This window comes from Nerophis ophidion, linkage group LG03 (assembly GCF_033978795.1).
Source record: "Nerophis ophidion isolate RoL-2023_Sa linkage group LG03, RoL_Noph_v1.0, whole genome shotgun sequence".
Classification (NCBI taxonomy): Eukaryota; Metazoa; Chordata; class Actinopteri; order Syngnathiformes; family Syngnathidae; genus Nerophis; species Nerophis ophidion.
The window spans coordinates 44,971,649-44,997,058 of NC_084613.1; the positions used below are offsets into that span (position 1 = coordinate 44,971,649).

At 41.8% G+C, this 25,410-nt stretch overlaps 1 protein-coding gene across 4 annotated transcripts in view; it reads right to left on the reverse strand.

The window, feature by feature from the left end:
• Positions 1 to 25,410, reverse strand: part of eml5 (EMAP like 5) — a 114,268-nt gene that overhangs the window by 10,884 nt on the left and 77,974 nt on the right. For 3 of the 4 annotated variants that reach the window (XM_061895337.1, XM_061895336.1, XM_061895338.1), the window contains 6 exons: positions 18,748 to 18,921; positions 18,461 to 18,669; positions 18,096 to 18,253; positions 17,892 to 18,006; positions 17,616 to 17,804; positions 5,605 to 5,777 (listed from right to left, as the gene is read on the reverse strand). In XM_061895337.1, the coding sequence (XP_061751321.1) occupies positions 5,605 to 5,777; positions 17,616 to 17,804; positions 17,892 to 18,006; positions 18,096 to 18,253; positions 18,461 to 18,669; positions 18,748 to 18,921 (1,018 nt within the window). Of the gene's footprint in view, positions 1 to 5,604; positions 5,778 to 17,615; positions 17,805 to 17,891; positions 18,007 to 18,093; positions 18,254 to 18,460; positions 18,670 to 18,747; positions 18,922 to 25,410 lie in introns of those variants that run through there. The other variant, XM_061895339.1, reaches the window with a different exon arrangement.

Sequence of the window (25,410 nt, forward strand, 5' to 3'; positions counted from 1 at the left end):
AAGCGGTAGAAAATGGATGGATGGATGGATGGATATATATATATATATATATATATATATATATATATATATATATATATATATATATATATATATATATAAAACCTTAAAAAGTGGTGCATTTTGCTTCACACTTTGTGGCATAATAGGAAAGAAAAGTGTTTGATAACTCCTAGCGCCGTGAAGCCAATTCAAAACAGTATTGGTTGGTTGATTGCATTTATTGAGATTGTATTTATTGAAAGAGTACCGCTAAACAAAACACAGTAAATGGGCAAAAACTAATGTATTTTAGACATATCTTTAGGGAAAAGGTACGGTTACAATATACATTTAAATAGTATGGTTGTTTTAGAAATACTGCCATACATCTGTCACAATGACGGCATTCAAAGCGATTAGTAATTATCTCTATGGGCTTTTGAATGGATGCAGCTGCGATCTTGCTAAACCAAACTAAAACTGTTAAAAGGTCATGTTGACTCACTGCTAAATTGAAATTAACCAGGAACAAACTATAGTTGTATCCATTAGGTAATCCAGTCCATCAAAGTAGAACAAGCAAACACCTGCAGAGCACGACGACCACAGTGGTGATCAGCCACTGAAGTGATTGGTCGCCATGGTAACCGGTCCCCTAAGTAGTTGTGGCCCTAAACAAACGCATAGAGCAGGGGTTGGAAACCTTTTGCATCAAAAGAGCCACTTGGGACAATTTCCACATAATCAAGCTCACACTTGGAAGTTATCATTATGTATAGGTATTGTTGCATTTGAACAACTGTATTGTTGGTAATAGAGGTAAACTATTAGTATTGTTCATTATCAATAGCGCTTTTTCTATTGGTTTTTGTATTGCTCCAGTTGTAGTGTAAAAATGTTCATTGTCATTTCTATATTATTATTCATTTCACTAACTGCTTCTTTGCTATCACTTTTACAATCATATTTATACATATCGTATGTGCTGGTGTTGTTATTATTGTTGTGTTTGCTGTTGTTGTTTTTGTCTCTCTGTCTAATCCCCTTCTTATCCCCACAATTTCCCCCTCGGTCTTCCTTTTTTTCTCTTTCTATCCCCTCCTGCTCCGGCCCGGCTGCACCAAACGATAATATAAATCCATTTAATAAAGTCAAATTCAAATAAGGCAACAAGAAAAGTATCCTACACTTCTCTTTTGTAAAGTAAATCTGAACAGCCGATATGGGCATCTACATCAACTATATGATTTGCCTGAGAAGCTAGAAAGGACAAAAAAAAAAGCTCACACTTGGAGCCACAAAACCGATCGGACCACTATATTGAAGTTAATGCTATATAGCTTCCTTTAATGTATTATCACATTGTTCCCGTCATGTTCTTTTTTTACTCGTATTTTGAATGGTTTTTTGTTTGTGGTTTCATTACTAGTTTTTTCCCTAGAGTTTGTTAAAACCCACACCTTATTATGCCTTACACTGATTGTCACACTCCTTTTCTTCCATGTTTCTCCTTTACTAGGTGTTTCCATGGTTTCTGTACTTTTGCTCTATAAGCAGCTCTTTCATCCTCCTCCAAATCCTCTTCTGTAGCGTGACGTACCTTGCAACACAGCGACATAGCAAAGGCAGTAATTGGTTGGCTTTTGGTTCTTGTCCTGTGTTGATGCGATTCACTCATGAGGAATACCGCCTACCTTTGCAAAAATGCCTTCTTTGTTTGCAGTTAAAGTATTGTAACAAAGCAACATTTCTAAAAACACTCATTCCTTCTCTATTTACCGTTGTTGCTAAATCATGAAAAGTTAAATGTCATGGTTTCTCACCTGGAAAGACTGCCTTTAGGAAGAGGTCTGAACAGTTATGGCAAAAATAATAATCACAACTATTTTGATTGATATTTTAATCACAAATAATTACAACATTGTTTATTAATTTATATTTTTGGAGTATTTTTGAACAACCAAAACACAACTTTATAGTTAAAAAAACCTGGATTTAAAAAAAAGAAGAAGAATATAAATTAGTAACAAATAAACCACAACAAGTCAAATAATTAATAATAGCAATACATTTAAATAACAATAGCAATATAAAAGAGCAATAAAATTCAGTTTTTCCATTTTACTTGTTTTTAATTCAATTTTTTACTTTTTACACATATTTACCACCAGTAGGTGTGTACTTTTTGGGTAAAATAAAATGCAATAAAATGTTTGCTCATTAAATGCAAAAATCCTTTATTGGTGTAAATGTGAGGGTTGGTTTGGTTTGTCTTAGAAGACGTTTCGCCTCTCATCCAAATAGGCTTCATGAGTTCATGCTCATAGACTTAGATTGGTCAGATCTGGTCTAGTGGCTGGTGCTAAAACCCCAAATATTTATACTCCAGTACCAGGAGGGTGTGCCAGGGCAAGGATGGGTTCGCCCTGTCATAGTGAAAAAAAAACAAAAATGGTTGAGATACCAACAAGCAATACTGCTTTAAATACCAACTATAGTCGTTGAAGTATAATTTCCTTTAGTTGGCATTGAGGTATTGTGTGGCAGAACGATATCTGTGGATCGACCACTAACCGCCAAACAACAGTCGGAATCACACACTAAGTTAGCACTTCATTGAGTTGTAAACAAATGGCACAAAAGAGCATCTGTGACCAGAAGGTTTTTAATGCCTGTTAGAGATATTCTGTTATTTGTTAGAGACTAAATTGCGGAGTCTTTTAAGATAGGCTGAAAGGACAGTGTTGTATGTGGTAGATAGGTGGCGTCACAGGCCTTTCCTCCTCTGTTCAGGGATGTTTTTGCAACCTTGACATAGATGGCTTCCCTCACTCCTCTTTTCATACCATCTGTCCTCCCTGTCCAGAATCTCAAAGGAGTGCTGTTTCTCCCTGAGGTGCAAGTAGACAGCTGAGTCTTGGCCTGAGGAGTTTGTCTCGTCTATGCTGTACCATACGTCTGCTTAGTGCACCCATCCATCCATTTTCTATCGCTTGTCCATTTTGGAGTCGTGGGGGGTGCTGGAGCCTATCTCAGCTGCATTCGGCGGAAAGCGAGTTACACCATAGACAAGTCGCCACCTCATCACAGGGCCAACACAGATAGACAGACAACATTCACACTCACATTCACACACTAGTGCCAATTTAGTGTTGCCAATCCACCTATCCCCAGGTGCATGTCTTTGGAGGTGGGAGGAAGCCGGAGTACCCGGAGGGAACCCACGCAGTCACGGGGAGAACATGCAAACTCCACACAGAAAGATCCAGAGCACAGGAGTGAACCCGGGAACTAAGTATTGCGAGGCAGATGCACTAACCCCTCTTTCACCGTGCTGCCCTGCTTGGTGCAGTGCTTCTCAAATATTTTCTGTTACGCCCCCACTAGGAGGAAGTAGATATCGCCCCCCCCACTCACCCTTGTGACTATAAATAGCAAAATTTGTCCATAAAATTGTCATAACTATACCTCTGCTTAACATTGTAAGCTTATTAACATTAAAGGAAACCACACATCCATAATTCCTTGTCTCCCAGTGAAACAAAGTGCTACATACACTTCATCATATTCTGGTATGGCAAAAAAAAGCATGTTCCCAGGAGGGCCTGCCCGACTATTTGAGAAGCACTGGCTTAGTCTGTCTATCTGTGTTGGCCCTGCGATGGGTGGCGACTTGTCCAGGGTGTATCCTGGGTGGGGATGGCGTGGCGCATTGGGAGAGTGGCCGTGGGCAACCCGAGGGTCCCTGGTTCAATCCCCATCTAGTACCAACCTCGTCACGTCCGTTGTGTCCTAAGCAAGACACTTCACCCTTGCTCCTGATGGGTGCTGGTTAGCGCCTTGCATGGCAGCTCCCTCCATCAGTGTGTGAATGTGTGTGTGAATGGGTAAATGTGGAAGTAGTGTCAAAGCGCTTTGAGTACCTTGAAGGTAGAAAAGCGCTATACAAGTACAAGCCATTTATTTATTTATTATTTATCCTGCCTTCCACCCGATTGTAGCTGAGATAAGCACCAGCGCCCGCCGCGACCCTAAAGGGAATAAGCGGTAGAAAATGGATGGATGGATGGCTTAGTGGTTGTTTTGTTTCTCTAATATATGAATCAGTGCATTCATCATTACACTGGATAGCATACACCAGATTATTTTTGTAGGCATGGGGTGTCCGGTCTTTAGGATGTGTCTGTCTCACAGTGTTGCCTGCCTGGTTTGAAATGTACCGGGATGTTGTGTTGGTTAAAAATTCTTCTGAGTTTCTCAAATAGACCTGATACATTAGGATTGATAATATTTTTGCGTCTGTCACTCTGTTCTTGTTTCTTCTGGATGCACTTTTTACAAACGACTAGCTGGGGTAACCACAGGTTGTGAGGGCTTCCCTCAAATGCCTCTTCTCTTTCTCTTTGGCCTGTGGGCTGGTAGGAACATCATCAGCTCTGTGTTATAGGGTTCTGATAACGCCCAGTTTGTGTTCCAGTGGGTGGTGTGAGTCAAAAAATAGGTACTGATCAATATGTGTTTCAGTAAACCCCGAGGCCATGGAGGCTCCTGTTTTCCCCAATGCGGACATCACAGTCCAAAAAAGGCAACTTGCTGTCTTTTAAATCCTCACATAAACTTGATGTTTTTGTCCGCTGGGGTTGGTGAAGGCATGCACTTCTTGACTTCTCATTTAACCCATGTGTCATCCACATATCTGTACTAATGACTTGGTTGACATTGTTTAGTTCAGAACACCCTGTGGCGCTGTTGAGTGTTTTGCGGATGAATGAACATTACCTGAGATATTATTTTTTCCAAACAAATGTTTCTTCTCACAATGACAACATTTTTATAAACATTTATGTCAAATTCCCTGATATTCTGCGTTTAACAGTGGATTCCATTTTATTGTCTAATTATGTGACTCCGACCACAGTTACATTAACGCAGAAATCATATGCCTTACTTTTTTTTTGAGTGTAGTGATTACCATGAATTGATTTACGTGGACCCCGACTTAAAGAAGTTGAAAAACTTATTCGGTTGTTACCATTTAGTGGTCAATTGTACGGAATATATACTGTACTGTGCAATCTACTAATACAAGTTTCAATCAATCAATTGCTAAGGCATACTTGCATTGTGTCAAAAAAAAAGTAGCAACCATGATGAGGTCCCAAACTTCTAGTAGGTTGTGCTCTTTTTTTGCTTATTCCCTCCCATCTGTTTGAACGTCACAATGTCCAGAATGTGCATGCACGTTGCACGGCCCATTAATCATTTGTTTTGATGATTATATTATCCTAATCGTTAGAAGCCATAATTGAAATCGAAATTAAAATTTGATAATTTTTCTAGTCCTACCCTAGAATTGATTGGCTGGTGCAGAACTTTGAAAGACTCATGACAGTGCCTCAAAGGACAGTGTAGTGGCCACAGTACACAGAAACATAAACTAGTGGGAGGCACAACACAGGGATAAAAGAGCCGCAGGTTGCAGACCCCTGACATAGTGTGTTTATGCCAGGGAAGTAGTCCTGAGAGCAGGCTTATGTACAAAATCTCATAGATGTCAAAGCACTTGTTCGATATATCGCTTTGACCTATTTTAAAAAAAATTATTCTTTATACCACCCTCACCTAATGTCTTGGATAGGGGAGCGCCGGTCCCTTTTCTTGCCCCAGATTTTGAGAGAAGCAACTAGCAGGATGATGAACTCTCCATTCTTCATGCCAATGGCCACCATGTCTCCTTCAGGACTGTAGTTTATGGTGCGCGCCGGGTGACCCAAGTTCACCTTATTCAGCATCTTCTGTTGACCCACAAGCCCATTCATAGTTGTATTAAATCGTCATCATAGTTTCAACTTTGTCAAAAGTAGGTATGTACCGTATATCATTAGGATTTAATTGATACTTATACGAATGTCGATATTCCTTATTGATACCAGTATTTATTGGTGCTCTTGTCTGAATAAATGGTGTAAATAAAGATGTGAAAAAATGCATTTTTTGAGGTTGTATATGGAGGTTATTTTGTGTCTTTATTAGGAAAGCTTTTTTTTGTCACTGAAATTATCTAACTAAATTTTTTGCGTTTATATTTTGTGAACTTAATTTTTTTACATCAAATTATTCTGACAATTTCATAATGATTTTAAATTCAGTGTATAAAAAATCTGTGAAAAAAAAAGTAAAATAAATTCAGTGTATGAAAATTCAAAGTCGAAAAATTTGCTGCTTCACAAATCAGACTCAATTTCAGTAAATTAAGGCTGAAGGAATGGATCCTGTCTCAGAACCAGCCAATGAGGTGTCAAGTTTGAAGTCACGTAACACGGGTCTTGCAAAACAGCCTAAAAAAGGCAGTTATCTGTGCTACTTTGGCATAATACAACATAATAATCACTTCTGACCACAAGGTGCGACGTCACACACACTAGTACCCGACCACCAGGTGTTACATCACACACACTAGCCCCTGACCACCAGGTGTTACATCACACACACTAGCACCTAACCACCGAGTGTGATGTCACACAAACTACTACCTGACCAGCATGTTACATCACAGACAGTAGTACCTGATCACTAGGTGTGCAGTCATACACACTACTACCTGACCACCAGGTGTGACGCCAAACAAACTACTACTTGAACACCAGGTGTTACATCACAGTCACTAGCACCTGACCACCAGGTGTGATGTCATAACACGTCATATTTCAGCGGCCCGCTGGATGTTTTTAAACAACAGTAATGATTCCAATGGTTAGAGTCTGCACTGAAACTTTGTTTCATGCAGACCGGGCATAAGGAGAGAGTGGGGTAGAGTGGGTGCTTGTACACGGAGCAGCGAATGTAAGACAGAGGCAGAGTTCCACAACAAAGGTCTGCAGAACAGAGATTTTATATCGAATATATATGGATGCTTTTTACCCTTTGCGTTTATGTTTCGCAGTTTTTGTTGCATCTTTGTTGTTTTTGCTGGATTATAAAGATGTTGTTCAAGGAGTTGGTCTGCAGTAGATAAGCAATGTTCATACATTCTCAATATTCCGTGTTTTATTGTTCATATCTAATATTGTAAATTCCACATGCTGTATTTTCATGTACATTCTCTGCCTGTCATATAATTTAGTAAAAAACTAAAAGTTAATTCCGTTTTTGAAATGGTCTGTTTACTTTTTTAATAAAAAGGACAATTAGAATGTAAATGAAAATACAGAATGTGGGATTTACAATATTAACTATGAACAATAAAACACTGAATATTTAAAATATATGATCGTTGTTCCTCTACTTCCCAAGTAAGAACAACAAAGATGCAACGAACATGGCGGAAAAATAAAGATTTTTTTTTTTTTAAATATCCACTTATTCAATATAATATCACTGTTCTGCAGAACATTGTTGTAGAAATGACTGAAATGTGCCTATTGTAACAATTGGAATCATTTCTATAGTTTGAAAACGCTGGATTATGCCGTGTTATGACGTCACACCTGGTAGTCAGGTGCCGTGTGTGACTGCACACCTGGAGGTCAAGTGCTAGTGTGTGTGATGTAACAGTTGGTGGTCAGGTGCTAGTGTGTCTAACGTCACACCTGCTGATTGTGTGTGTGTGTGTGAGGTCACACCTGGTGGTCCAGTGCTAGTCTGTCTGATGTCACACCTGGTGGTTGTATGTGGCGTCACCCCTGGTAGTCAAATGCTAGCACGTGTGACGTCACGCTTGGTAGTCAGGTGCTAGTGTGTGATGTCATTCCTGGTGGTCAGGTCCTAGTGTGTGTGATGTAACACCCGGTAGTCAGACGCTAGTGTGTGTGAGTTCACACCTGGTGGTCAGGTGATAGTGTGTGTAATTCTGGTGGTCAGAAGTTTTTATTATGTTTTATTATGCCAGGGTAGCCCAGGAAACTGCCTTTTTATGCCGTTTTGCAGGACCTGTGTTACGTGTCAAGCACAGCGTGGATGGGGTTGTAGAATGACTGTGCCAGCAATTTGAGGGTCCAAGGTTCGATCCCAGCTTCAGCCATCCTAGAGCCCGTTGTGTCCTTGGGCAAGACTCCTGATGGGTCGTGGTTATTCCTTGCATGGCAGCTCCCGTCATCAGTGTGTGAATGTGTGTGTGTGTGTGTGTATGGGTGAATGTGGAAATAGTGTCAAAGCACTTTGAGTACCTTGAAGGTAAAAAAGCACTATACAATTATAATCCATTTACCATTTACGTGACTTCAAACTGGACACCTCATTGGCTGGTTCTGAGAGAGGATTGATTGCTTCAGCCCTAATTTACTGGAAGTAAGCCCTAGTGTGTGAATGTGAGTGTGAATGTTGTCTGTCTATCTGTGTTGACCCTGCAATGAGGTGGCGACTTGTCCAGGGTATACCCCGCCTTCCACCCGATTGTAGCTGATGTGGGCACCAGCGCCTCCCGCGACCCCAAAGGGAATAAGCGGTAGGAAATGGATGGATGGAAGTCTTTCTTTTTGAAGTCTTGCTTTTTTATATAATTATGTTTTTTTATACTGAATTTTTTATGGACTGAATTTTAAAACACAGATTTTTTTTGATGAAATTGTCAGCATAATTTGATGTAAAAAAATTCAGTTCACAAAATTTAAACGCAAAAAATTCAGTTAAATGAATTCAGTGTCCCCAATGAGGGGGACAGGCGGTGGAGGATGGATGGAATGATAGAAATTCAGTGTCAAAAAAACTTCCACAATAAAGACACAAATAACCTCCATAGTTGTACATCACCAACATTATGTAAAATCTCACAGCAGGGAAGTCTTAACACCTGCTTTTTAAGTCTCAAACAAGTCAACAATATTTTCAGCGCAAGAAATGCATTTGCAGAGTACAGACCTTTTACATGATGTATCATATCAATGTACAATATAAATCAATACAATCAATTAACATGTTAGGTGGATGTGCATTTTAGCAAGGAATGTTTTGAGTGATGTCAGACGGCGACAAGATACCTGTCAGCGGATGCAATCTTACTGCAGAGCAACTTTATGGATTATTATATTACTTCAATTATCCACTTTTTTGAGTGGATTAACATTGGCCTATGGATTACTGGATCGCTAGGAAGACGGTTGATGTAGCGGCAGACATGGATAAAGCACTGACAGTAACTCTTTTAAAGTGCGTGTGACTTTGAGGGACTTTTGTGGAAGAAATAGTGTTCTGTTCCAAACATTTGTGTGGCGTGGCTTTGTTTTTTGTGATTATTTCAACCTGCTTTACTAGTATCTTTTTTTTTAGCAGCAACACTTGAACTAAATGTGACCGCGTCACCTAATTACGAAATACTGATAGCCGTAGCGAGTTGTTCAGAATCTTAACAATCCTGCTGGACCGACACAATTAGGAAACAGTAGCAAATAATACCGGTACTCTGTATACTGTTCATCCCTAGTCAAAAGGAGTATAAATACAGGATCTTAATAGCTAAACAGAGGTAAAATTTAATTCAGGACAACATTCCATTTAATACCATTTTACTTAAGCAAAACAAATTACAACCTAATCTGACGAGGTTTTAAAACTCAAATCCAAGCATAGCAAAGTGGGGCTTTCCAAATTAAATTAAAATGTGGATCAAATTCAGATGAATTTTCCTTTGACATCTTCCGACCTTACATAGCAAGTTTTCATCAATGTAACATCTAAACAACGGCTGTATACAATGGAAGCTCTCTCTTTAAAGGCTCTCTCTTGTTGTTGAAGTCATGTTAAATAAATATACAAAAAACCTATAAGTTCAAAGGGAATTCATCTATTCCGAATATAAAGCCCTCAAAAAATATTTAAAAAAAAACGCGAACAACTCTATGTTAATATGCAGTGATCTGCATATTAATATGCAGTGACCTGCATATTAACCAAGCTAAAGTGACATTCTTACTCTAAGAGCTAACACTGAGGAACTACATTTCTTGCATAGTGAAAAATCACCTTGCTCCTTTGACCACTTGCAAGATGTAATCCTAGCTACTTGAGCTTCTTGTACTGCTGCTGTATTGTCTTTGAGTTTATAAAAAATGATAATATGAGAATTAATACTACTTATTAATTAAGACCTGGGCAATAATTTTGACTCACGGGCCACACTGAGAAAAAAAAATGTACAAACCCTGTTTCCATTTGAGTTGGGAAATTGTGTTGGATGTAAATATAAACGGAATACAATGATTTGCAAATCCTTTTCAACCCATATTCAATTGAATGCACTACAAAGACAAGATATTTGGTGTTCAAACTCATAAACTTTATTTTTTTTGCAAATAATTATTAACTTAAAATTTCATGGCAGCAACACGTGCCAAAGTAGTTGGGAAAGGGCATGTTCACCACTGTATTACATCACCTTTTCTTTTAACAGCACTCAACAGACGTTTGGGAACTGAGGAAACTATTTGTTGAAGCTTTGAAAGTGGAATTCTTTCCCATTCTTGTTTTATGTAGAGCTTCAGTTGTTTAACAGTCCGGGGTCTCCGCTGTCGTATTTTACGCTTCATATTGCGCCACACATTTTCGATGGGAGACAGGTCTGGACTGCAGGCGGGCCAGGAAAGTACCCGCACTCTGGATGATATATAATAAACAGCTTTTACGAAGCCACGCTGTTGTAACACGTGCTGAATGTGGCTTGGCATTGTCTTGCTGAAATAGGCAGGGGGGTCCATGAAAAAGACGGCGCTTAGATGGCAGCATATGTTGTTCCAAAACCTGTATGTACCTTTCAGCATTAATGGTGCCTTCACAGATGTTTAAGTTACCCATGCCTTGGGCACTAATGCACCCCCATACCATCAGAGATGCTGGCTTTTGAACTTTGCATCGATAACAGTCTGGATGGTTCGCTTCCCTTTTGGTCCGGATGACAAGATGTCGAATATTTCCAAAAACAATTTGAATTGTGGACTCGTCAGACCACGGAACACTTTTCCACTTTGCATCAGTCCATCTTAGATGATCTCGGGCCCAGAGAAGCTGGTGGCGTTTCTGAATGTTGTTGATAAATGGCTTTAGCTTTGCATAGTAGAGCTTTAACTTGCACTTACAGATGTAGCGACAAACTGTATTTAGTGACAGTGGTTTTCTGAAGTGTTCCTGAGCCCATGTGGTGATATCCTTTAGGGATTGATGTCGTTTTTTGATATAGTGCCGTCTGAGGCATCGGCACCCACCTGTTCCCAATTAGCCTGCACACCTGTGGGATGTTCCAAATAAGTGTTTGATGAGCATTCCTCAACTTTATCAGTATTTATTGCCACCTTTCCCAACTTCTTTGTCACGTGTTGCTGGCATCAAACTCTAAAGTTAATGATTATTTGCAAAAAAAAAAGTTTATCAGTTTGAACATCAAACATGTTGTCTTTGTGGCATATTCAACTGAATATGGGTTGAAAATCATTGTATTCCGTTTATATTTACAGTACATCTAACACAATTTCCCAACTCAGATGGAAATGGGGTTTGTATTGTATACTGTATATATATATATATATATATATATATGTAGGTGTGGGAAAAATCACAAGACTACGTCATCTCTACAGAACTATTTCATGAGGGGTTCCCTCAATCATCAGATTTTAATGGAAGCATTCACATACACTCCTCTCTGAGCTGCAGCTCCTCTCTGAGCTGCAACCTTATCGTGGTAGAGGAGTTTGCGTGTCCCAATGATCCTAGGAGCTATGTTGTCCGGGGGCATAAAGCCCCCTGGTAGGGTCTCCCAAGGCAAACAGGTTCTAGGTGAGGGATCAGACAAAGAGCAGCTCGAAGACCTTTATGAAGATGAAAAACCATGGACCCAGATTTCCCTCGCCCGGACGCGGGTCACCGGGGCCCCCTTCTGGAGCCAGGCCCGGAGGTGGGGCACGATGGCGAGCGCCTGGTGGCCGGGCCTGTTCCCATGGGGCCCGGCCGGGCACAGCCCGAAGAGGCAACGTGGGTCACCCCTCCGATGGGCTCACCACCCATAGCAGGGGCCATAGAGGTCAGGTGCATTGTGAGCTGGGCGACAGCCGAAGGAAGGGCACTTGGCGGTCCGATCCTCGGCTACAGAAGCTAGCTCTTGGGACGTGGAACGTCACGTCACTGGGGGGGAAAGAGCCTGAGCTAGTGCGCGAAGTCGAGAAATTCCGGCTGGATATAGTCGGACTCACTTCGACGCACAGCAAGGGCTCTGGAACCACTTCTCTCGAGAGGGATTGGACCCTCTTCCACTCTGGCGTTGCCGGCAGTGAGAGGCGACGGGCTGGGGTGGCAATTCTTGTTTTCCCCCGGCTCAAAGCCTGTACGTTGGAGTTCAACCCGGTGGACGAAAGGGTAGCCTCCCTCCGCCTTCGGGTGGGGGGACGGGTCCTGACTGTTGTTTGTGCTTATGCACCAAACAGCAGTTCAGAGTACCCACCCTTTTTGGGAACACTCGAGGGAGTACTGGAAAGTGCTCCCCCGGGTGATTCCCTTGTCCTACTGGGAGACTTCAACGCTCACGTTGGCAACGACAGTGAAACCTGGAGAGGCGTGATTGGGAAGAATGGCCGCCCGGATCTGAACCCGAGTGGTGTTTTGTTATTGGACTTTTGTGCTCGTCACAGTTTGTCGATAACAAACACCATGTTCAAACATAAGGGTGTCCATATGTGCACTTGGCACCAGGACACCCTAGGCCGCAGTTCCATGATCGACTTTGTAGTTGTGTCATCGGATTTGCGGCCTCATGTTTTGGACACTCGGGTGAAGAGAGGGGCGGAGCTTTCTACCGATCACCACCTGGTGGTGAGTTGGCTGCGATGGTGGGGGAGGATGCCGGACAGACCTGGGAGGCCCAAACGCATTGTGAGGGTCTGCTGGGAACGTCTGGCAGAGTCACCGGTCAGACAAAGTTTCAATTCCCACCTCCGGAAGAACTTTGAACATGTCACGAGGGAGGTGCTGGACATTGAGTCCGAGTGGACCATGTTCCGCACCTCTATTGTCGAGGCGGCAGATCGGAGCTGTGGCCGCAAGGTAGTTGGTGCCTGTCGGGGCGGCAATCCTAAAACCCCTTGGTGGACACCAGCGGTGAGGGATGCCGTCAAGCTGAAGAAGGAGTCCTATCGGGTCCTTTTGGCTCATAGGACTCCGGAGGCAGTGGACAGGTACCGACAGGCCAAGCGGTGTGCAGCTTCAGCGGTCGCGGAGGCAAAAACTCGGACATGGGAAGAGTTCGGGGAAGCCATGGAAAACGACTTCCGGACGGCTTCGAAGCGATTCTGGTCCACCGTCCGCCGCCTCAGGAAGGGGAAGCAGTGCACTATCAACACCGTGTATGGTGCGGATGGTGTTCTGCTGACCTCGACTGCGGATGTTGTGGATAGGTGGAAGGAATACTTCGAAGACCTCCTCAATCCCACCAACACGTCTTCCTATGAGGAAGCAGTGCCTGGGGAATCTGTGGTGGACTCTCCTATTTCTGGAGCTGAGGTCGCTGAGGTAGTTAAAAAGCTCCTCGGTGGCAAGGCCCCAGGGGTGGACGAGATCCGCCCGGAGTTCCTTAAGGCTCTGGATGCTGTGGGGCTGTCTTGGTTGACAAGACTTTGCAGCATCGCGTGGACATCGGGGGCGGTACCTCTGGATTGGCAGACCGGGGTGGTGGTTCCTCTCTTTAAGAAGGGGGACCGGAGGGTGTGTTCCAACTATCGGGGGATCACACTCCTCAGCCTTCCCGGTAAGGTTTATTCAGGTGTACTAGAGAGGAGGCTACGTCGGATAGTCGAACCTCGGATTCAGGAGGAACAGTGTGGTTTTCGTCCTGGTCGTGGAACTGTGGACCAGCTCTATACTGTCGGCAGGGTTCTTGAGGGTGCATGGGAGTTTGCCCTACCAGTCTACTTGTTCTTTGTGGACTTGGAGAAGGCATTCGACCGTGTCCCTCGGGAAGTCCTGTGGGGAGTGCTCAGAGAGTATGGGGTATCGGACTGTCTTATTGTGGCGTTCCGTTCCCTGTACGATCAGTGCCAGAGCTTGGTTCGCATTGCCGGCAGTAAGTCGAACACATTTCCAGTGAGAGTTGGACTCCGCCAAGGCTGTCCTTTGTCACCGATTCTGTTCATAACTTTTATGGACAGAATTTCTAGGCGCAGTCAAGGCGTTGAGGGGTTCCGGTTTGGTAACCGAAGGATTAGGTCTCTGCTTTTTGCAGATGATGTGGTCCTGATGGCTTCATCTGACCGGGATCTTCAGCTCTCGCTGGATCGGTTCGCAGCCGAGTGTGAAGCGACCGGAATGAGAACCAGCACCTCCAAGTCCGAGTCCATGGTTCTCGCCCGGAAAAGGGTGGAGTGCCATCTCCGGGTTGGGGAGGAGACCCTGCCCCAAGTGGAGGAGTTCAAGTACCTAGGAGTCTTGTTCACGAGTGAGGGAAGAGTGGATCGTGAGATCGACAGGCGGATCGGTGCGGCGTCTTCAGTAATGCGGACGTTGTACCGATCCGTTGTGGTGAAGAAGGAGCTGAGCCGGAAGGCAAAGCTCTCAATTTACCGGTCGATCTACGTTCCCATCCTCACCTATGGTCATGAGCTTTGGGTCATGACCGAAAGGATAAGATCATGGGTACAAGCGGCCGAAATGAGTTTCCTCCGCCGTGTGGCGGGGCTCTCCCTTAGAGATAGGGTGAGAAGCTCTGCCATCCGGGAGGGACTCAAAGTAAAGCCGCTGCTCCTCCACATCGAGAGGAGTCAGATGAGGTGGTTCGGGCATCTGGTCAGGATGCCACCCGAACGCCTCCCTAGGGAGGTGTTTAGGGCACGTCCAACCGGTAGGAGGCCACGGGGAAGACCCAGGACACGTTGGGAAGACTATGTCTCCCGGCTGGCCTGGGAACGCCTCGGGATCCCCCGGGAAGAGCTAGACGAAGTGGCTGGGGAGAGGGAAGTCTGGGTTTCCCTGCATAGGCTGTTGCCCCCGCGACCCGACCTCGGATAAGCGGAAGATGATGGATGGATGGCATTCACATACAATGGTTTATATAGGGCACAGAGTGAGTGGGTACAGGCAGGCGTAGGGTGTGGTGATTGGCTCATGAGTTACCTAGGAGGTGTTTCCGTCTGTGGTGGCATGTTGAAATGATTTCACTGCGCTTGTTGAGGGATGATAGATCTGGATGATATATAATAAACAGTTTCTCTTTTAAGCATAGGTTGCATCTTTTATTACCACTATTGCTTAAAAGAGAAACTGTTTATTATATATCATCCAGATCTATCATCCCTCAACAAGCGCAGTGAAATCATTTCAACATGCCGCCACAGACGGAAACACCATCCATCCATCCATCCATCCATCTTCTTCCGCTTATCCGAGGTCGGGTCGCGGGGGGCAACAGCCTAAGCAGGGAAACCCAGACTTCCCTCTCCACAGCCACTTCGTCTAGCTCTTCCCGGGGGATCCCGAGGCGTTCCCAGGCCAGCCGGGAGACATAGTCTTCCCAACGTGTCCTGGGTCTTCCCCGTGGCCTCCTACCAGTTGGACGTGCCCTAAACACCTCCCTAGGGAGGCGTTCGGGTGGCATCCTGACCAGATGCCCGAACCACCTCATCTGGCTCCTCTCGATGTGAAGGAGCAGCGGCTTTACTTTGAGTTCCTCCCGGATGGCAGAGCTTCTCACCCTATCTCTAAGGGAGAGCCCCGCCACACGGTGGAGGAAACTCATTTCGGCCGCTTGTACACGTGATCTTATCTTTTCGGTCATGACCCAAAGCTCATGACCATAGGTGAGGATGGGAACGTAGATCGACCGGTAAATTGAGAGCTTTGCCTTCCGGCTCAGCTCCTTCTTCACCACAACGGATCGGTACAACGTCCGCATTACTGAAGACGCCGCACCGATCCGCCTGTCGATCTCACGATCCACTCTTCCCCCACTCGTGAACAAGACTCCTAGGTACTTGAACTCCTCCACTTGGGGCAGGGTCTCCTCCCCAACCCGGAGATGGCATTCCACCCTTTTCCGGGCGAGAAACACCTCCTAGGTAACTCATGAGCCAATCACCACACCCTACGCCTGCCTGTACCCACCCACTCTGTGCCCTATATAAACCATTGTATGTGAATGCTTCCATTAAAATCTCCTGATGATTGAGGGAACCCCTCATGAAACAGTTCTGTAGCGATGACGTAGTCTTGTGATTTTTCCCACACCTACATATTTTGCTCTACCACGGTATCGAGCACTATTCTCTGGATAATCCAATCAAGACATATATATATATATATATATATATATATATATATATATATATATATATATATATATGTTATGACAAACCACCTCAAAAAACAGAATGGAATTTTAAATGTTTTTACTGAATGAGACACCCAGACTGTACATGAAAATGTGGAATTAATAATATTAACTACTAATGATTAAAAACTGAATATTAACAACAAATGAACGTTGCTCCTTTTTCACTTCTCAGACTAACTCCTGCATCGACATCTTTTTTACAATCAGACAAAACACAGCAAAAATGTAACAAACACATCGAAATAAGAACACGAAAGGTAACGAACACATACAATCTGATTTAATATCACTCTTCTGCATATTTTTACACCAAAAATCTGCTCCAGCGTTTGTCCCTGACACCAGTGTTTCAGACTGGCTGTTCTGTAAGCAAACCCCGCTCACAATGCTTCTTACCTCGGATGCCTGGAGCTGCTGTGACATAGATTACCGTAATAACTCAAAAACCCAGATTCCAACCACTGAAATACAGTACTTTCTATAGTTCATATTAATGTGAGCCGTATTTTGCCCAACTCTGTCTTAGGTGATGCAATCGATTGTAAATGGACTGTTTGGGTTGTCTTAGAAGAGGTTTCATTTCTAATCCATGCAGGCTTTAACAGTTCATGCTCAGGACTACATAGCTCAGCTCTAGTCTGAAAGGATGGTGTGGAATACAAGTATTCATCTGCTAAAATGTAGTGGCATGTACCAACAACAATGGTTTCACTCTTTTGTAATGCAAAATTACAGATGTATCTTAACGATTATTATTTTGCATTCTAAAAGACTGAAATCATTCTTGGTATGCCTGTTGCTTCTACCTTGGATCCCACAAGACACCGTCCCCTTAAACTAAAGCTGTCATATCTACCATAGTCTTAAGCATAAACTGATGAAGACTGCTTGGTTGAGAGGCCAATTGGGTTTTTTAAAGTTAGTCTTAGCAGTGCGATTTATTCAATGCCCTGAGACTAATGACTTGGATAGATAAGAACATTCGCAAGTAATAATGTTAAAAAATGAGATGTATATCTGTGCCTTACTCTACCTATGCTTAAATGTTACAAATTCATCATTATGTTAACTCAAGTGAAATATTTTTTTAAATCTCCTAATACAGACAATAGTTAAGCTGTTTTCACAGGTCGATAGTTAAAATGTTCCTTTAAGCTTGGTCAGTATACAAATAATTCTGTAGTTTGACCCTAGAACAGATTATCTCTAAATCAGTTGTCAACCAGCATCACTGCAGTGATTGTAATTGACTGTAATAGTTCCAGCATATAAACTTTAATAACCACATAGCAACTTCTTTAAAGGAAGTCTGAGTGGAGTGGAGTGGACTCACCTTCTCCGGAATGTCCCAAAGTCTAATTGTCCCATCCTCTGCAGCAGACAGAAACACATCTCTGGATGGATGTGTGCCCAAACCCCAAATAGGCCCGTCCATGTGACCGTTAACCAGGATGTTGCATGCTGCATTCTTCTCCCCAACTTCAATGATTTCTGCATTCCTGGTTCCCACTAGGATTTTACCCTAATGCAGCAAAGGACAAAAAGGGATGAATTGAAGAGAATGATGTCAGATCATGTTTTAGGTGAAGCGTAAGATCTCCATTGTTACCTTTCCTCTACATACGGAACGCACACAGTCAATGACCTGTCCGGTTTCTAATCGGAAGGCTCGACAGCGTTTCAACTCTTGATCCCAGAGCTTCAAAGCTCCTCCTTCCTTTGACCTGAAGAGGGCAACAATAGGTGCACATCAGCCTAGCTTAATCAACTCATGAACCAGCCGAAACAAAAATAATGAGTTTATGCAACTTACGGTCTCTCTTTGCCTCCAGTGACAATGAGGCCATCTCTCAGTGTGGTGTACATGGTAAACACTGGGCCCGTGTGAGCTTTGGCCACTATCCTTACTAGAATGTGATCTTTCCACACACATACATCCCCACTTATGGTACCTGTAAATGTCAAGTTATTCTGAAAAGAAAACAAATCTGCACTAATCTAGTGGTCTAAGAGAGCAGAGCAAGCAATGCACAAACTGTTCAGCAGCATTTCATTACAGAAACAAAAATATAGCAACAGCAGCATTTTTAAGATTATGTGGGATATTACAAAAAAATTATTTACAGCATCAGCAAGCTGTCTCCATGCTGAATGTGACAATGATCTGAAGCAACTTACCGCTCCAAATGCAACAGACAACATGGTCTGCATGTGTGCGTCCTCTATTGAGCTTAGTACTCCTTTTTTACTGAGCAAAGCTCGACCCGCCAACGTCCAGAAGCGGACATGCTTGATCCCCACTGAGACAAAGTGAGTGTCCGAGTCCGGACGGAACTCAGCTACAAAGATCCTTTGAGTGTGACCAATACGGCTGGCTACTTTTGCACCTGATAGGCAAAGTACAGGTACATAAAAGGTGAGATGAAAGTGACCGTCTAAACTTCCCGTGTTAGATCAGCTTGTACCTTCCTGCCACTTCCAGATGGTGAGGGTATGTTCAGAGTCCAGGCCTACGGACAGCAGGAGCTTCCCTGTGGCGCTGAAGCTGACAGAGCAGACACCGCTCGAGTGGAAACAGCGAAGCACTGATAACGTCTGCTTGGTCATGGCGTCCCACACGTGAATCGATGGTGATGTGGCTGAGGGAGAGAAAAAGCAGTAAGAACCATTTATGTGGATTGTTTTAAAACAATTAGTCCACCTTTATTCAACTGACGGCTTGCGGGCCAAATCCGACTTGCGAATGATACCATACCACTCCAGAGTTCAATTCAAATCTTTGGAGACAAACAATTTTCCAGCAAATTCCTAAAAACATGAATGCTCCTTTTGTATAGAGCAGGGGTCGGCAACCTGCGGCTCTAGGGCCGCATGCGGCTCTTTAGCACCGCCCTAGTGGCTCGCTGGAGCTTTTTTAAAAATGTTTGAAAAATGGAAAAAGATGAGGGGGAAAAAAAACATATTTTTTGTTTTAATATGGTTTCTGCAGGAGGACAAACATGACACAAACCTCCCTAATTGTTATAAAGCACACTATTTACATTAAACATGCTTCACCAATTTCGAGTATTTGGCGAGCGCTGTTTTGTCCTACAAATTTTGCTGGTCCTTGAACTCACCGTAGTTTGTTTACATGTATAACTTTCTCCGACTTTCGAGGATGTGTTTTATGCCACTTCTTTTTCTGTCTCATTTTGTCCACCAAACTTTTAACGCTGTGCATGAATGCACACAGGTTAGTTTTGTTGACGTTATTGACTTGTGTGGAGTGCTAATCAGACATATTTGTTCACTGCATGACTGCAAGCTAATTGATGCTAACATGCTATTTAGGCTAGCTATATGTACATATTGCATCATTGTGCCTCATTTGTAGCTATATTGGAGCTCATTTGGTTTCCTTTGAATCCTCTTAATTCAATATATATCTCATGATCTGTATTTAATATGGCTTTTATTTTTTTGCGGCTCCAGACATATATTTTTTTTGGTTTTTTGATCCAATATGGCTTTTTCAACATTTTAGGTTGCTGATCCCTGGTATAGAGGAACTTGGACCACTGTACACACATTGGCAGATTCTTATATTGTCAGTTTAACCTTGCTAGCAAACATTGAATACAGGGGTCCAAATTTGTGAGTAACATAACTGAGGCGTTGCTCAAGAAACGCCTTTAAGTCCCTTTCTATTTGGCAGTTACAGATTCTTATCGTAATGTGATGTATGTAACCAAGCTATTGTTGTAGCTTGTTTACTGCAGATGTAGTCAGTAGTCATTTGTTTAACTTCTTTAGTTATACTAGTAGTAGGTACGTTCCAATCAAGGTTTTTGAGAATTTAACAATATTGACATACCATTTAAAGTAGTTCCTTATTCTATTTTATTACATACAATTGGCCCTGCAGTGAGGTGGCGACTTGTCCAGGGTGTACCCCGCCTTTTGCCCGATTGTAGCTGAGATAGGCAGCAGCGCCCCCCGCGACCCGAAAGGGAATAAGCGGTAGAAAATGGATGGATGGGTAGATACAATTAGCTGCCTTTAAGTGGAACAGAGTTGCTTTATTGATGATATTGAGATAGCGTTGAAATACTTTTCTAACGAATTTCAACATGTAGTCAATAAACATGCTCCCTTTCGAAAATTTAGAGTTAAAGGTCGAAATAATCCCTGGTTTAGCGCTGCAATTGGAAACCTTCTCAAAGAGAGAGATGTTGCTTGGGCCAGGGCTCGAAAAACAAAGGCAGAGGTTGACTGGCTTAGCTTTCGCCAGCTTAGAAATAAATGTACTTCGCTTGTTAAAAGAGAGCCAAGTCTGATTTTTACCTGCATGAATGCAAAAAACATATAAATGACCCCAAAAAGTTTTGGCAAAACCATAAAAGCTTCTGTAAATCATGTGAAAACAAATGACTTTCCATGTCCTTTGATTACTCAATCTGGTACTTTGTCTGATAAAACAACTATATCAAATTGTTTTAATGAGTATTTTGTTTCTGCCGGATTTTTGTTTGTGTCGTTGAATCCTCAACGACTTGGTTTAACTAATGTTAATATCCCAAATACACCACAGGCTGTAATTAGAAGCAGCACCTGCACTTTTGACTTCACACCTGTATCAGTATCTGAGGTATACAATGCACTAAAGAGCCTGTACACAACTAAAGCAGCAGGACCTGACCAAATTGAACCCTTTTTCTTAAAATTGGCTGCTGATTTTATTGATGAGCCTCTCTCGCATATTTTTAACCTCAGTCTAACAAGTAAAAGCATTCCAAAAATCTGGAAATCAGCCTGATAAAAGTTGTCTGATAAAACAACTATATCAAATTGTTTTAATGAGTATTTTGTTTCTGCCGGATTTTTGTTTGAGTCGTTGAATCCTCAACGACTTGGTTTAACTAATGTTAATATCCCAAATACACCACAGGCTGTAATTAGAAGCAGCACCTGCACTTTTGACTTCACACCTGTATCAGTATCTGAGGTATACAATGCACTAAAGAGCCTGTACACAACTAAAGCAGCAGGACCTGACCAAATTGAACCCTTTTTCTTAAAATTGGCTGCTGATTTTATTGATGAGCCTCTCTCGCATATTTTTAACCTCAGTCTAACAAGTAAAAGCATTCCAAAAATCTGGAAATCAGCCTTTGTTCTTCCCCTGCTAAAAGGGGGTGAACCCACAAATATAAATAATTACAGACCAATTTGTAAATTATGCATTTTAGCAAAATTGTTTGAGAAAATCATCAGTAACCAGCTAAATTATTTTTTTGAATTAAACAATATTTTATCCCCATTTCAATCTGGTTTTAGAAAACAGCATAGCACTATTACAGCTGCTCTTAAGGTCCTCAATGATTTAATCAAGGCTGTGGACGGCAAACAATACTGTGTCGCCCTCTTTATTGATTTGTCAAAAGCATTTGACACAGTAGACCACAGTCTGTTCATTGAAGCTCTCCATCACTTTGGATTATCAAAAAATGCAGCTGCTTGGTTCACAGACTATCTTTCCAGCAGAACACAACGTGTACAGGTGGCTGGGACAACCTCTTCATTACTGGACATTACCAAAGGAGTTCCACAAGGCTCAGTGCTGGGGCCCATTTTATTTTCTATCTACTTAAATAATCTTTGCAATAATCTGTCAAATGCAATGTACCATTTTTATGAAGACGACACCATTATTTATTGCTGTTCAACCTCCATCACTCAGGCTTTTGAGTTTTTACAAGCTGCTTTTGGTGTCATCCAGGCTCTCTTATTTGATCTTAAATTGGTTTTAAATACAGATATGGGTTGGGTTCTCTGGGCGGCTGGGGCCGCACTCTGGCTCCCACGCACACTGGGAGTCAAATATATTGTACATACAAACACACATATACTCACACACATGCACCGTTATTCATACATACAAACGTACATACATAGGTACCTACGCTCCCACATACATACACAAATACATTACATACCTACATACTCCAAGTCCGTCCATCTACACGCACATTCACGGTACAAACATACACATATTGTACATATACATTCACTGTACAAACATTCATATACACATTCTGTTAGTATACAAGTACATATACATACATACACTCATGCACATAATCACATTTCATCAAATATATATCAACGTTGTTGCCCTAGGGCAGCGGTCGGGAACCTTTTTGGCCGAGAGAGCCATACAAGCCAAATATTTTAAAAAGTATTTCCATGAGAGCCATATAATATTTTATTCAAGACTGAATACAACTAAATCCGCGCATTTTTAAGTAAGACCAACATTTTTAGTGTATAATAAGTATCTTATTCTTTTTAATAACATTGTTATTCTGACGCTAACCAACAATAAATAAAATACTTCTTACCATTAATGCGACTTCTTGAACAGGTGCGGTAGAAACCGGATGGATGAATTAAAATGCATGAGAATGTTTTATATTTCGAACGTTATTTTTGACACTGTGATTACAGGCGGAATTATTCATTACTTACCGTGTTAAGCAATGTCCACTAAGATTTATCTGAGAGCCAGGTGCAGTCACAAAAAGAGCCACATCTGGCTCTAGAGCCATAGGTTCCCTACCCCTGCCCTAGGGTAAACTGGGTAACACATGGCATATTGACAAAGCTTAACCCATTGTTACTATAACAATCTACAAGATTAATATAGGTTGCCTCTCTGTCTTCCCTTTCATCTTTCGGTATTCTTTTTTTAATTTTTTTATTTCATTTATTCTATTTTTTTTAATTATCTTTCTAGCTATCATTATGTATACGTATTGTTGCATTTGAAAAACTGTATTGTTGATAATAGAGGTAAACTATTGGTTTTGTTCATGATCAACAGCGCTTTTTCTATTGGTATTTGTATTGATCCAGTTTTAGTGTAAAAATGCTGATTGTCATTACTATATTATTATTTATTTCGCTAACTGCTTATTTGCTATCACTTTTACGATCATAATTGTACATATTGTATGTGCTGGTGTTGTTCTATTGTTGTTGTTGTTGTTATTGTTGTATTTGCTGTTGTTGTTTTTGTCTCTCTGTCTAATCCCCCTCTTATCCCCACAATTTCCCCCTCTGTCTTCCTTTTTTTTCTCTTTCCATCCCCTCCTGCTCCGGCCCGGCTGCACCAAATGATAATATAAATACATTTAATAAAGTCAAACTCAAATAAGGCAACAAGAGAAGTATCCTACACTTCTCTTTTGTAAAGTAAATCCGAACATGGGCATCTACATCAACTATATGATTTGCCTGAGAAGCTGGACGGGACAAAAAAAAAAAAAAAATTAAAGACAGATAAAAGCAAGGTAATGGTTTTCTCTCATTCAAGGGTGCTACTGGAAAATATTCCAAATATTGTAACATCAAATGGAAACCCTATAGAGCAGGTCTTAAATTACGAGTACTTGGGTTTTACTTTTGATCAGGAGCTTTCATTTAAAGCCCATATTAACAACTTGGTCTCTAAGCTTAGGGTAAAGCTTGGTTTCCTTTTTAGAAATAAAAACTGCTTCTCTCTTAAAGTCAGAAGGAAATTGGTGACAGCGACTATCTTGCCCGTAATTGATTATGGAGACGTGCTTTATTTTAGTGCTTCATCTAAATGCCTCCAGTCCTTGGACACTGTTTGTCACTCAGCACTAAGATTTGTTACCGGCTGTCGTAGTCTCACCCACCACTGTCAACTGTATATGAAGTCAGACTTATCTTCATTGAGTGCACGCAGATACACACATTGGCTGACCATCATTTATAAAACTCTTTTAGGTTTAATACCTCCATACTTGTGTACTTTGTTACAAAGAAAAAACAGCTCTTATGCGTTACGTTCTAACAATTTGTATGTTTTAACTGTTCCCCATGTACGGACTGAATTTGGCAAAAGAGCTTTTGGCATTGCTGCCCCTATGGCAGGGAATGCATTGCAGACGAAACTGAAACTCACTGAACTACTTCCATTTGGAGCCTTCCGTTCTGTCCTGAGGGACAGAGAGCAAGAGACTTTTGCTCAGTGCCTGTGTTTTTAAAAGGTGTAAATCTTTATTGTTTTACAGTTCTCTTTTATGTATTTTAAAATGTATGTCTTAATGTATTACTTTTTGGAAACTGCTCTGTGACATGTGCTGTTGACCTCTTGGCCAGGTCACCCTTGTGAAAGAGAGCTTGATCTCAATGGGTTTCTTATCTGGTTAAATAAAGGTTCTAGTTAAAGCGAAACAAAGTCAATAGTACAGAATAATTAAACAAAATAAAGAACTATCTACTATTGTTTTAAATCCTTTGGTTTCAGCCCTTAAAATTTTCCAATATCCAGGGAATTATTCCATGAGTTTGTTAGCTCACCTATAAAATGTCTGTTCCTGGCTTTCTCTCGCTGTGTAACATGTAGAGCCTCGTCTTCTAGCAAAATAATACCTAATTATCATACTCATGATACTAAGTAATGCACTTTGTTTGCCGTGTTGGAGGGCATTATTATTAGTTTAGTGGAACTTATCTACACTGTGTATACAGACACACAATTAGCTGATAGTTGCTTGTCATCCAGTGAGGATCAGCGTTTGTGATTGGCATTAAAAGGCATTAAACGGCAATGGCTGATCACATACTTTTTATCCAATACCCATCGGATTTCTATTGCAACAACACATCATCAGTAGGGTAAAACTAACCTGTCTCACAGTGGTCTAAACCAAGCACATGTTTGATCGGCACATCCCGATCAAGTGTTCCTCAAGGTTACATTTTTAGATCTCTTTTTCATTCAGTTCAGTTAAGAAAACTTGTGAAAGAGTCACATTTTTGCTGCAGATTCTTGATATCACTACATTTGTATCATAGTTAGCAAGGTGATCTGTGAATAGCTTTTTAACAGAAGGTCCCATAGCAGAGTGATCCTGTAACTCTGACAAAAGAAACAGACAAAAATCTAATGCCTATTGTCGTAGACGCTGGTTCTCTGCAATATACATATATAAATAAGACTAAGTATAAAAGGAGAAGTTCTGCACCTTGGTCCTAAGCATTCTGAAGATGTGGCCTCCAAAAAATTTAGTTGAACATCCCTGCTTAAGATGATACCAGCTGCCATAAAAGACAGA